At 39.1% G+C, this 15,109-nt stretch overlaps 1 protein-coding gene across 1 annotated transcript in view; it reads right to left on the reverse strand.

The window, feature by feature from the left end:
* The window catches only part of LOC120993837 (zona pellucida-like domain-containing protein 1), a 155,740-nt gene that overhangs the window by 93,914 nt on the left and 46,717 nt on the right, over window positions 1-15,109 (reverse strand). Inside the window, exons 3-4 of the mRNA XM_040422304.1 lie at window positions 9,552-9,733; window positions 5,814-5,886 (exon numbers count right to left, since the gene is read on the reverse strand). Coding sequence (XP_040278238.1) covers window positions 5,814-5,886; window positions 9,552-9,733 — 255 coding nt within the window. The remainder of the gene's footprint in view (window positions 1-5,813; window positions 5,887-9,551; window positions 9,734-15,109) is intronic.

Raw genomic sequence — 15,109 nt, forward strand, 5'->3', positions numbered from 1 at the left:
CAGGAAACGTTTGGTTGAAGTTATTGGGTTCAACCAGTTATTAAATCCAAGGGTTCACATACTTTTTCCACCTGAACTGTGAATGTTTACATAGTGTGTTCAATAAAAACATGGTAACATTTAATTCTTTGTGTGTTATTAGTTTAAGCAGACTGTGATTGTCTATTGTTGTGACTTAGATGAAGATCAGATCACATTTTATGACCAATTTGTGCAGAAATCCATATCATTTCAAAGGGTTCACATACTTTTTCTTGCAACTGTATATTAAGCTGTTCTTGTCTGCAATGTCCTGCAGGTTGTTGGACAGTAAACACTGAATATTAATCAGCTCTGGCATACCCACTTCTCCAACCCCAACACTCCCCTTCCCTGCAGGTGGGAGCCCTTTTTTTGCAATCTGCTTTTCCTCCTTTTCCACATCATCTAATATCGATTAATATGTCATCAGGAACATCCAGCTCCTCCTCTCTCTGCATCTTGCTGACTTTTTCTATAACATTGAGACTATGAACGATGATTTTGGAAGAAGTAAAAGCCAGCAAAAGATGAAAATGGTCCTCATTAAACCTAGCCCCCTAAGAGGTGCAGACTGGATGGTATTGATTGGCACACTATAAAGGCTTCCATCTTATTGGTATTAAATTATATATCTTAGTTTACGGCTGATGTAGGAATAAGTAAATATAGGAATAAATAAAACTGACATAAGTCTCCCTGCACCGTCCCTGTACTCTCCAATATTCTTTTATTAAATCATTTTCAGCAAACACTGTCCATAGCGCATGAATGTTTTACACGTCTCTCCCTATGCTCAGCTTCCAGAACATTGGCGGAGACAGTGGCGGGATGATGGTTTTATAGAGCTGTGACATCACAGGGGATAGGTCTGCTATGGGTGATTTTGCATTCCCAGGCTTCTTACTTTCACGTTGTAACATGTGCAGCCGCCATTTTAGGAACAGTATCCCTCTCCAATATTCTTCTATTAATCATTTTCAGCAACACTGTCCATAGCGCATAAATGTTTTACACGTCTCTCTCCCTATGCTCAGCTTCCAGGACATTGGCGGAGACAGTGTGGGATGATGGTTTTATAGAGCTGTGACATCACAGGGGATAGGTCTGCTATGGGTGATTTTGCATTCCCAGGCTTCTTACTTTCACGTTGTAACATGTGCAGCCACCATTTTAGGAACAACTGGTTCATTACCATGAAGCACGAGGAAACTCAGATTCGTTGTGAATCAAAGTTTTCCTAAACTTCGGCCTTGTCCCTTGCACACATGGATTTCTTCAAATCTCTGAAACTTTTGATGATATTATGTACAGTAGATGGTGGGATATTCAAAGTCTTCGCAATTTTACATTGTGGAAATTTTTGCTGAAATAATTCCACAATTTTTATAGGTCGGTTTTTGCAGATTGGTGAATCTCTGCCCATCTTTGCTTCTGAGATACAATGCCTTTCTTTCATGTTCTTTTTATACCTAGTCATGTGATTTAGTAGCTAATTGCTCATGCAGCTGTTTTTATTAGTATCAATTAATTTTCCAGCCTTTTGTTACCCTCCCGTCCCAACTTTTTTGACATGCATTTCTGCCATCAAGCTCTAACGGAGTTAATTCTTTCATGAAATGTAAAATGTCTCACTTTCAACATCTGATATGCGTTTTAGGTCTATAAAATTTATAAATTATGGCATTTCTGTTTTTATTTAGCATGTATTTACATTTCACACACTGTCCCAACTTTTTTGAAATTAGGGTTTCTGGGGGGGGGGGGGTTGGGGTCTGCATGAAGTGGGGGGGGGTGAACTACTCTAATGGCAATATGGGACTAATTAACAATTGCTTTATGTCTTTTCTTATCTCTTTTAACTGTTCATCCTAGAATCCATTGGCAGTGTGCAACAAACTCACCTACATTCATGACTTCCTTCTTTCAAGTTCTCTTGAGAGTGGCAGTTGTATACCACCCCCTAACTCACCCACCCAGTTCCTGAATCACTTTGCTGCCTGGCTTACCCATTTCCTTTTTTTATGAATTATAAACCTCTCATTTTAGGTAACATCCCCATAGACAGCCAAATCTCTCCATATGCCTCCTAACTTCTATCTCTAACCTCTTCTTTTGGCTTTTCACAGCTTCCTAATTCTCAGACACATGAAGATGGTAATACAAATGACTTGGTATTTTTCAGGATCTGCCGTTGACCCTAACTTGCATTCTACAGTCATCAATCTTCCCAATCTCTTCCCTAACCTGTCCTGATCGAGTTGAAAAACACTAAAACGATACCCTTATAAGAACCATGGATGAAGTAGTGCCCCCTAAGCTTAGAACCTCCCAACACAGAAGAAAGCAATTCTAGCACAGATTTCACACTTACTTTCTTCAGTGATGCTCCTTGAGTGCTGAACACCTGTGAAGAAAATCTCATACACCAGAACATTTCCTCCATTAAAAGTTTATACTAAAGACCTACAACTAGCTCTCCACCTCACCAACAGACCTATTTCACCCCTATCACCCCTCTCACCTGTTCACTATCCAATATAAAAAAACTCTTTCACTCCTTTCTCAGTCCTAAAGTGCAGGAGCCCATCACTAATCTCTGCACTAAAGATCTGCCCAGGGGCGTAACAACCGGTCCCGGGGAAGGGGAGAGGGCGCGCTGCACTCACATGTAATAGGAGCGCTCTGACGGGGCCCGGCATGAAGTACAGTGACAATGCTGGGCTCGGTCAGAGGGCTATTCAAACATGTATAATATGAGCCCCGGGCGCAGAGGCAAGGGGAAGTGCAGAGGCAAGGGGAGGGCATGAGCACCAACCCGGCAGTTCTGGTCACTGCCGGGCTGTTTGTTTCAGAGTGAAGCAGGGAACCCTCTCCGCTCCCTGCTTCACTGTTCTTCTGAGCCCCAGTGCTCTTCCTGCAAGCCGCACATTGCGCTGCTGGCTGTGGGAGGAGCGCTGAAAGCCCAGGAATCGGCCTTCAGCACAGCCAGCAGCATGATGTGAGTGTGGAAGCGCATCATCGGGGAAGAAGGTAAGTATGTTATTTCTTTTCTTTCATAAAGCTGCAGTCTGGAGAGGGTACTGAAGGCAAAAGGGGGGCCACAACTACAGTGAGGGGGCACAAAAGTGGGCATCATTACTTAGGGTACCTAATCTAGCATAACTACTGTGAGGGGGCACATATTTGGCATAACTACCGTGAGGAGACACCTAATCTGGCATAACTACTGTGAGGGGGCACATATCCGGCCATAACTATTGTGAAGGGGCACATAATATGGCATAACTACTGTGAGGGGGCACCTAATCTGACACTACTACTGTGAGGGGGCACCTCATCTGGCATAACTACAGTGATGGGGCACATATCTGGCCATACCTACTGTGTGGGGACACATATCTGTCTATAGCTATTGTGAGGGGCACATATCTGGACAAAACTACTGTGAGGGGGGCACATATCTGTCCATAATTATTGTGAGGGGCAAATATCTGGACATAAATACTGAGGGGGCACATAACTGGGCATATCTACTGAGAGGGGGCACATATCTGGACATAACTACTGTGAGGGGGCACATATCTGGGCATAACTACTGCGAGGGGGCACATAATCTAGCATAACTACAGTAAGGAGGCACATAATCTAGCATAACTACTGTGAGGGGCACCTAATTTGGCATAACTACTGTCAGGGGCCCCTAATATGGCATAAATATTGTCAGGGGCACATATCTGGGAATAACTACAGTGAGGGGGCACAAAAGTGGGAATAACTACTGTGACAGGAACAAAGGTGGGCGTAACTTCTGTTTGAGGCCACAAGGAGGACATAACTATTGTGAAGGGGTCACAAGGTGGGCTTAATTACATTGAGGGGCCACAATGTGGGCATTAGTACTGTGTGGTAGCACGGTGATGGATCATGTGATTGGACCATGTGATATGACGTCACCACAGATCCTTTAGCCGGCAGCTCATGATTAAAGAAGTAAGAAGAGACCGGCAGCTACGCGATCAACAGGAGAAGGTGAGTTAATTATTAAAGAATAATTCTGTATTAAAGAATGCTATTTTCCCTTATAACCATGTTATAAGGGAAAATAATACAGTGAATAGACTGTCATCTTAGCAACATGCGTGAAAATTGCACCGCATCCGCACTTTATTGCGGATGCTTGCAATTTTCACTCAGCCCCATTCACTTCTATGGGGCCTGCGTTGCGTGATAAACGCACAATATAGAGCATGCTGCGATTTTCACGCAACGCATAAGTGATGAGAGAAAATTACAGCTCATGTGCACAGCCCCATAGAAATTAATGGGTCCAGATTCAGTGCGGGTGCAATGCGTTCATTGCACCCGCGCGGAAATCTCGCCAGTGTGAACTCAGCCTAAGGCCCCTTTCACACGGGCGAGTATTCCACACGGGTGCAATGAGTGATGCGAACGCATTGCACCCGCACTGAATCTGGACCCATTCATTTCTATGGGGCTGTGCACATGAGCTGTGATTTTAACGCATCACTTGTGCGTTGCGTGAAAATCGCAGCATGCTCCTCTTTGTGCGTTTTTCGCGTAACGTAGGCCCCATAGTAATGAATGGGGTTGCGTGAAAATAGCAAGCATCCGCAAGCAAGTGCGGATGCAGTGCGATTTTCACGCACGGTTGCTAGGTGACGATCGGGATGGGGACCCGATCATTATTATTTCCCCTTATAACATGGTTATAAGGGAAAATAATATTATTCTGAATACAGAATGCCATAGTAAAATAGGGCTGGAGGGGTATAAAAAATAAAAAATATTTAACTCACCTTAATCCACTTTTTCGCGCAGCCGGCATCTCTTCTGTCTTCATCTGTGAGCAATAGGACCTTTGATGACATCACTACGCTCATCACATGATCCATCACCATGGTGATGGATCATGTGATGGACCATGTGATGAACGCAGTGACATCAAAGGTCCTATTGCTCACAGATGAAGACAGAAGAGATGCCGGCTGCGTGAACAAGTGGATTAAGGTGAGTTAAATTATTTTTTTATTTTTTTTAACCCCTCCAGCCCTATTTTACTATGCATTCTGTATTCAGAATTGATATTATTTTCCCTTATAACCATGTTATAAGGGGAAATAATACAATCTACACTACAACTAACCCAAACCTGAACTTCTGTGAAGAAGTTCGGGTCTGGTACCACAGTCGGTTTTTTATCACGCGCGTGCAAATCACATTGCACCCGCGCGATAAAACTGAACATCGGAACGCAATTGCAGTCAAAACTGACTGTAATTGCGTACCTACTTGCACGGGTTTGCCGCAATGCACCGGGACGCATCCGGACCTAATCTGGACACGCTCGTCTGCAAGGGGCCTAAGACCTGTAAACAAAATCTATCTTTCTATGCCTGCAATGACTCCAGGGGATTTGTGCCACAAATTTTCACTTCAAGTTCCTAATGCAACTTTTGAACATTAACATTTTAAACATAAACTGGGTCAAACATTGATTAATGTGATACAAGTAGGCTACTAGTCATGTAAAAGATGTAATTTTTTGCAGCCTCAATTATATATGTGATTGTGGATCATCATTTCTAGAGTAGCTGTTTTGTGTTATTTTTCTTTTTGGCTGGAGAAAATATACAATAAAGCTATACATCAGTATCTTTCTTCCCTGTAGATTTAAAGGCATATAAGATGTGCCATGCATTCCACTGGGGTATACCAGATAGTAATTCCATAATACAATAGATAATAGAAGCACACATATTATTTCTACTCACATTATAGAGAAGTAAATTCAATGTGCTGATGAATGTACCATTCCCATCTCTTACAGAAATAGCAGCTGAGGATCTACATTAATAAATATGAAATTGTGCGTTAAAAAAACATTCTAATTGATGTGTTAATGAACTTACTTGGAGTATTTAGCTTAGTCTGTTTTATGGATTCAATTCCATTTTTCTCGCTTCTGTATACTTTATGTCAATGCAATATATCCATTTTATTTATAACTAAATCAAATTAAAAGATACAATAAAAATGTCGCTCTAAAAATGGTCCGGACGTCAAAACTGTTAGAATGAAATTAACATGTCAACACACACAATGGGATTTAATGATCAGAAGTCACACGCTATGATTTCAGATGGTAATGTGGCAGCAAATTTATTATGTTAGTGATCGGACAATAAGATAATTTTGCAATTATGCTTTGGGATGTATTGAAAGATTGTGAGAGAAAGGACCTTTGCATAGCGAAAATAATTTTGTAAGCTGATTAACTCATTTTTTATAAGCCGCAGGTAATTTTTAACAGTCTATTAGATCCTGAATTTGTGGTTACTAACATCTTTGTCACACTTAAAGGCCCCCATGCACATTGGTGTACTGTCATCTGACAGTTTAATGTTTATTGGGAGCTCCTGACTCTACTCCACAAATTATGTTGGGAAAAATAAGGATTGGGCAAAGTAAATATTTTGGCCTAATCCTTATGTTCTCCTGGGAGATAAGCAGTCAGGAGTGTCTGTATGTGGATTTGTTTCCTCTCCCCATAGAATACACTGCAGACTTAGCAAGCAATTATTGTAAACAAAATATTTTCTCCTAATAATTGCCTGCTTATTACATGGGGTATGATCTGCATATACATGCAGCAATCACCCTCTGCTATATGGGAATGTAATGAATGTGTATAGGGACAAATGATTGCCCCTGTGATTGCTTGTCCCCATAGACATTCATTGTTTCTGTGCAGTAGATCCTTGTTTAGACAGCATTATTTGTTGGCCAGAAACAATCATTTTGGTGTCTTCATCATCAGTGTTTTCACCATACAAACAAATGTTTGCTTGTTCATTAGGTGATTGGCTGCACTATTACACAGGGCAATTATCTGGATGGGACGTTCCTAGCAATTGCCCCAATCACTGGCCAGTGTAAAGGGGTCTTAAGCCTTGGTGTAGCCAGTAAAAGTCACAGAAGGTAGACTACCAGAAAATATATATATAAAAAGTGCCTTTTAGTGCATACAACAAATATGAAATTGTTTTTAAATATTTTACTTCTTTGTTATCAGTGCTTGAATTTACAGGGAAAATTGAAAGATTTGCATGATAACACTTGTTCTAATTTCTATCATAGTTCTTTTTAAATTAGGCGTATCCTCTGGCAGTCTGAGTGTGCAGTTTTAAATCTACTCCAGTACCTGACTGGAGTAGGTTTCAGATGTCATTTAGGCCTGGAACCTTGGGGCTTGTGCCCATAATGTATGAAAACCCTAGCAACTACCCTTCAAGCACGACATATTAACACTGCAGCTCTCCACTACAAAGTGTGGAATCCATAATGGAGATCTGCAGCATAAATTGACATTGCAGATTTTAAATCCACACTGCAGGTCAGTTTACACTGTGGATTTTTTATGCAATGTGTGATAGATTTCTTAAAATCTTATCAACTTTATTAATACTATACAATGTTGCAGATTTGCCACATGAAAATCTGCAACAGAAAATGTGTGAAAATCTGCTATGTGTGACCCCAGCCTGTAGGTCTCGTGCACAAGGCTGTATTATGGTTATGTTTGCAAGGAACTGCAATAATAGGGCAGCTATAAAGATGTAGGAGCCCTCTACTGGACCTATAGTTATAATTATTCTAGTCATACATAGGTTTTTCAGATGGGCGCTACAGAGCAGTGCATGGAGCTTTTTATGGCTCAATAACTATGCCATTGTGCATACGTTCTTAGAGAAAGGGAAATTTTCTCCATGAAATCAAATGCAACTATATTCCAATCAATGAGGTGCACTAGTTATAAGCAATATTATATTTTATACTATCATAAACTTAAGAAAAAATTATATTATTTTAATATGGAAAGTGAATGTCAAATTCTGAATAATTTTAAAACAACGAATACTTAAAATGTTATAGTAATTGCTTAATGTGATTCTCTAGGAACCCCCTCAGGACAAGCATTGATGATTTTCTTATTATTAAAGAAGTGATTTAATTAGCTTTATTAAAATCAATAAATAGAACATGCAATTCCTCTAGAAATCCTCAATACATCACCAATAAGGGATCCTTTAGGACTAGATTTGGAAACATATTTATAATACCGATTGGAAATTGTAGTATGATACTGCTCAAAAAAAATCTAAGTATTACTTGTATGTCACATCATGGTGATAAGGCAGGGACTAATTTACTGCATAATGACACATTAGTTATAAAAACGACTAATAATGATGGTTTTTGTATTAATAATTAATTCTAGCTGTATTTGCTAAAAAATAACTGTAATTTTCAAGGAGGTCTCTTTGGTAAAATAAAAAAAATAGGACTTTCATATTAATTTAATTTCAGAATATAAAAGTAATGTAAGTAAAGACTTTTTAAAATTTTGAACATAGCATGGAATAATGCAGTCTACTATACTATTCCACGCTGTTTTGGTTTTTTTGCAGTTTACTGACGTTTGCCAGCCAGATGGACGTGAAAAGGATACTGTTTTGACCTCCATCTGACAAATGGAGCTGTATGCAAATGTTTAACGTGTAAATCTAGCGGTTTCCTGCAGTACACACTAAACATAGGGGGGAAACGTGATGTGCACTCAGCCTTAAAGATGTCCACAGTAGAGCAATGTAATGACTACTCCAATGTATGGTGCTGTAATGGAGTCACTCATCTCCCTTCCCTCTTTGGCTACAATGATGGTTTGAATGAAAAATTCAAGCAAGACTGCTTGCCATGCGAAAAGTCCAAACAATGGAAAAAATTAACCTCTTCCTCACCGCCTCCCTACATGTAAAGTGGAGATCAGGTCTTTAAAGATAGCGCCCGCTTATGACCGTGTGTGGGCACAATAGCCGCCAGGTTTCTGCTGTTTCAAACAACAGACACCTGGGGCTACTGTCTGCAGTTGTCGATAAAACCAATCACGGACATTTAAGTATTCAAGTATTTTTTTTTCCACTATTAAAACACAAGAGAAATTATATAAATGTGGTATTATTGTAATTGTACTGACCTGCACAGGGAATGCCATAAAAACAAAACCCATAAAACTGTGGCAGAATTGCATTTTTTTTCTAATTCCACCTCATTTAGAGTTTATGTAGTGCTTCCCACTACTTTGTTTGCAATATTAAATGACCACTAGAAAGTGAAACTTGTCTTACAAAAAGTCCTCATACAGCTAAGTGAATGGAAAAATAAAAAAGTTATGCATACAGAAAGGCAAGGAGGAAAACAAACACAAAAATAGGAAATCCTCTAGGGCTAAAAGAGTTAAACATCAAGGACAGGAAGTAGAATACATGGAGTGACTTCAAAAAATTATTGTACATCCAGAACACTATCCGCATGTTTTTTTTTTTATATAAATATATGTTATCAATAAGTAAAAAATCATTGGTGTCCCTTTAACAAGCCATTTAGACAAAAACTTTTCAGTAAATTTGATAAATATTATAAAAATAAACTTTTATGTATAGTGTACTTACGAAGCAAGCTGAGTGTTGTTGACCAAATACTCCAAAGGATAACTGCAGCTAAACTTGTACAAAAGTCCAGGCAAATAGCTAATAATTGTAGGTGGGTCTGGTGTGTCTATATATCCTGAAATATTTCCTATTTGAACCATTGATATATTCCCATAAGCATTAAGTCCAGGCATAGTTGACACCTGTAAGCATGATGTGAGAAATTCTGAGACTTTTGGAAAAGATAGGGAAAGAGTAATATATTTTCATGATATTTTGACACAACCTACAAGACGCGCTGGGAGTACATGCCAAAAAACATTAAGGGGGATAAGATATTGAGTGTAACCATTGACTCATAAAAGGACATTTTGCATGATGATTATTATCATTATTATTATTCATTCTGAGGCATGTGATCCACCTTTATTAAGGATCGCACAACTGAAATCTTAGTATAGCCCTATTCTTGACTCTTAATCTATCCGAGTATATATAGGATGTGCATGAATTAATTTTAAAATGATTAAATCTGACCTTAGACTACACAAATATAAAACATTTATAAAACTGATATATAAATGGGGAGTGAAATGTTTTTTGTCTAAGAGTTCTGAAATTTAGATTTAACTTTCAAATCCAATGATATCATGTTTGGATAATTTTTAACAACAGTTTCTCGTACCCTACACAGTTAGGATCAACCTGGACATTATCAATGTTGGTGAATAATAATCTGTCTAGTCATGTCTAGTAGGTGGAGGAGTGAATAAATGGTTAGATACGATTCCTGAGTCTCAATATTTGTAGAATAGTGGCATGTGCTGAAAAATGTCACACTCACTCATTATAGCGCTAGTGTCCTGACCTAGGGACAAACTGTAGTGCTCAAACTAGTCTTTATTCACACCTGGGACACATTTAGTACCCATAGAGTGGTGCCTCTTAGAGATATTATCCAATTCAGCACATATTCAATAAGCAAAATAATCCATTCACAGTAGGAACATCTACATAGAATTACTCATACAGTTTCACACACCACAGAGAATTACACATGTAATTGTACAAGTATAAGCTTTTGTATGAGGGTAGACAATGACTGTAAGCCAGGACCAACATATTCTGAAATCTTGTGGTATGGGGTTGTGGAGCCCATAAAATCATGAAATATTTGTGCCCATCCTTGTCATATAGTATATTGTTTTCTTAATTTTAAATTTTCATGTAAACACCCACATCCATTTACAAATATGTATCTACACTGTATAATAATGTCAGAAAAAGAAGGGTCATGGTGCCCAATTAAGCAAGTTGCAATTTACATTTACTTACCCTTTCCCCTCTTTTCAGTCCTCAGTCTCTTTTTATTAAAAAAAGAGCCACGAAAAATAAAAAGAAATCCTAAAAAATAAAAAAAAATATTTGTAAATCCACATGTCTTTCTCTTGATCACAACTCAATCTTTATTGTTTTTTTATTTTTCAAAATCCCACTTCAAATTATATTTATGATTTAATTCATCCAAATTTTACTTCTATAATTTTGACTTAAGGGGAATTGCATTGAAATTTTGGTTATATAATTTCTTGTAATGCAGAAGAAATTTTTTTTATGAATTCTTAGTGGATACGGTGCTAAGTTTTCTTGATTTTAACAGATTGTATTGTTGATTATATCACGTTGATCATATATTATAAGATGCTTCTGCAGCCAACAAAATGAAATGAGAGAAATATGAATATTATTCTTGTATGATTATCTTCATTCATAAAAAAATTATGGGAATGGAAGAGAAACTAAAGAACCTCAGAAGTTGTGAAAAGAAAAAAGCTGTTGGATCAAGAAGAACAATCATATGGACTTACAAATATTTGTTGTTTTCTCTTAAACAAACCAGACTCATATTTTAGATTCTTTAAAGCAGCTCCCTTTTGCTTTGATGACAGCTTTTGCACACTCTCTTATTCTTTAAATTCGTTTTTCAAAAAGATGAAGCATACAAAGTCAAGAAAATATACATATAAAACCTGGAAACCAAGCTGATTGACATGCAATATTGATAATACTGTGACTCATGCAATCCAGGACAGTAATTCTCCCTGACGTACACAAGAGGCCTGTGTTATTCTGGAATGGTTTTCATTTAACAGGTTTACTTTGTCAAAAGTTAGTTTGTGGAATTCTTGAAAAATAACTGAAATAAAGTGGCCTAAATGTGAGGAACTGCTCAAAATCCCCAAACACTGTGGCGTGTTTATAACCGGGGGAGCAATTCCTCCGCATGTGATCCGTTGCTAACGGAAATCCCCAGCAAAAATGCATACAATGGAGGATGTCGGCAGCGGACCACATGCACCACAATGGCATCCTACACAAGATGGAATAGTGTGTGGATGCAAATATAAAAATACATAAATCACTGCAAAAGGTGCACCACAATGATATGCAACTGACAACACTGGCTAATCCCTCAAGCTGATGTTAAGAACTGAGACTTTAGCCAATGTATTTCTGTCAGGAACATATCGGAGCCCTTTAGCACCACAATCAAGGTATCTCAGAGTGGCATGGGTTCCTACCACTAGACCACCTACAGAGTGTGAACATGGTCTGAGAGGTGCTAAGATACAACTTACAGCTTTATCATCTCTCCCACTACATGAGTGATTTCACTATGGAGATATGTGGGAGCTTGGCTGTAAGTTGTATCTTAGCACTTCTCAGATCGTGTTCACACACCTTAGGTAGTCTAGTGGTAGGAACCCATGCCACACTGAGATACCTTGACGGTGATCAAAAGGGCTCTGATGTGTTCCTGACAGGAATACATTGGCTAAAGTCTCAGCTCTTAACATCAGCTGTAGGGATTAGCCAGAGTTGTCAGTTGCATATCATTGTGGTGCACCTTTTGCAGCGATTTATGCATTTTTATATTTGCGTCCACACACTATTCCATCATGTGTAGGATGCCATTGTGGTGCATGTGGTCCGCTGCCGACATCCTCCATTGTATGCATTTTTGCTGGGGATTGCGGTTAGCAATGGATCACATGCAGAGAAATTGCTCCCCTGGTTATAAACACGCCACAGTGTTTGGGGTTTTTGAGCGGTTACTCCCATTTAGGCCACTTTATTTCAGTTATTTTTCTTGATATGTTTAGAATGTGCCATTGCGTACTGCTGGCAGCATTCTGTTGCACCTGGTAGCCTGTGTCACATGGCCTTTTATAAGTGGGGCTTACAGCCTTATCATCTTAGCACCTCTCAGACCGTGTTCACACACCTTAGGTAGTCTAGTGATAGGATAGGAACCCATGCCACACTGAGATACCTTGATGGTGGTGCAAAAGGGTTCCGATGTGTTCCTGGCAGGAATACATTGGCTAAAGTCTCAGCTCTTTACATCAGCTGTAGGGATTAGCCAGAGTTGTCAGTTGCATATCATTGTGGTGCACCTTTCGCAGTGATTTATGTGGAATTCTTGCCTTCATAATGTGTTTGAGACCGTCAGTTGTGTTGTGCAGAGTTAGAATTGGTAACAGTTTCATACAATGTGATGACCTGATGAGTCAAAATTTGAGATTTTTTGTTCTAATGGTCATGTCTATGTGAAACGCGAAAAAAGAAGAGCGACTGGTTTCTACATGTGTGGAGCATGAAGGAGGGAGTGTAATGGTATGGGATGCTTTGCAGGTAACACTTTGTGATTTACAGTATTCAAAACTGAAGACATACTTAACCGGCATGGCGACCATAGCATTTTGCAGTAATATGTCATCCTATCTAGTTTGTGACTTGGTGAGACTATTAATAGTTTTTTTTAAAGGACAATGACTCTAAGCACACCTACATAAGGGCGATTAGACCAAGAAGGAGAGAGATAGACTGCTGTGTCAGATGACATGGCCTCTATAATTACCCAACCTTCACCTAGTTTAGTTGGTTAGAGATGAGTTGGACCACAAAGTGAAGGAAAAGCAGCATTCAGGTGAATAAAGTACTTGGACATATAGCACTGTACATTATCCAGATAAATAATGCAAAACATTTGTCTAGATAAATAGTCTCTAACAGCATCCAGACAGTGTCAGACATCTATTAGGTAAGTAATGTATATAGATATGAAATTAATAGTGTATACAATGCCTAGAAAATTGTGTATTGTGTTGCAGAGTATCTTTGGCAACATTAAAGGGCATCTGTCAGCAGATTTTACCTATGTAACTGGGTGACCTGTTATATGTGTACTTGGCAGCTGAAGACTGCCAGCATTGCTGATTGATATATGTGGAAAGGATTCAGTATAACCTGTATTGTATTCATTTAAATTCTTATTCTTTGTAGACTTCTGTAGAAGTCAAAGAGATGGTTCTATCAGTTATTGACAGCTATCTTTGTGTGCCATAAAACTACGTATCAGTCTGGTCAGCACCTTCTGCTTTATAACATACTGCTAATATCTAATACACCATGCTCAACATTTTAGGTTCCCATTAATGTAGTATAATACATCAAAAAAACTGAATTGTTTCATTATACAGCATCCAGATGAATAGTTCAGATCAAAAGTTTAAGACCACTTGAAAAATGGCAAAAAATCTTATTTTACATAAAATCATATTTAACAAGGTTCCAATTAGAGGTTCAACATGCAACAAGAAGAAATGAGAGTGAGACAAAACATTTTTTGAGCATTCAATTCATTGAAAATAACGATTAAACTGAAACAGGCTGTTTTTCAGCTGATCCAAATTTTAGGACCACATGCCTTTAAAAGGCCAAATCTGTGCAAAGATGTGGCTTCATTGTCATTTTCTGTCAGGTAGTAACACGTTTTGATGACAAAGGCAAAAAAACTCTCCCTTTTTAAACGTGGTCGGGTTGTTGACCTGCATAAGCAGGGTCTCTCACAGCGCACCATCGCTGCTGAGGTGGGACGCAGTGAGACAGTCATTTGGAATTTCTTAAATGATCCTGAGGGTTATGGAACAAAAAAGTCAAGTGGAAGACCCAAAAAAAAAATGTCATCAGCACTGAGCCGGAGGATCCAATTGGCTGTCCGTCAAGACACTGGACGATCCTCGACCCAAATTAAGGCCCTTACTGGTGCTGACTGCAGCCCCATAACCATCAGATGGCATCTGAGACTGAAGGGCTTCAAAAACAAAAAAAGTCTTCAAAAACCTCGTCTCCTTGAACGCCACAGATCTGCTCATTTGGACTTTGCAAGAGCACCAAACATGGGACATTCAAAGGTGGAAAAAAGTTTTAATCTCTGATGAGAAAAAATTTAACCTTGATGGTTCTGATGGTTTCCAACGTTACTGGCATGACAAGCAGATCACACCTGAGATGTTTTTTACGGGCCACAGTGGAGGGGGCGCCATAATGGTCTGTGGTGCTTTTTCCTTCAGTGGAACAATGGAGCTTCAGGAAGTGCAGGGGCGTCAAACGGCCGCTGGCTATGTCCATATGTTGCAGAGAGAATTCCTCATGACTGAGGGCCCTCATCTGTGTGGTAAAGACTGGGTTTTTCAACAGGACAACGCTACAGTACACAATGCCCGCAGGACAAG

Source organism: Bufo bufo, chromosome 3 (genome assembly GCF_905171765.1).
Source record: "Bufo bufo chromosome 3, aBufBuf1.1, whole genome shotgun sequence".
In the NCBI taxonomy this organism is placed as follows: domain Eukaryota; kingdom Metazoa; phylum Chordata; class Amphibia; order Anura; family Bufonidae; genus Bufo; species Bufo bufo.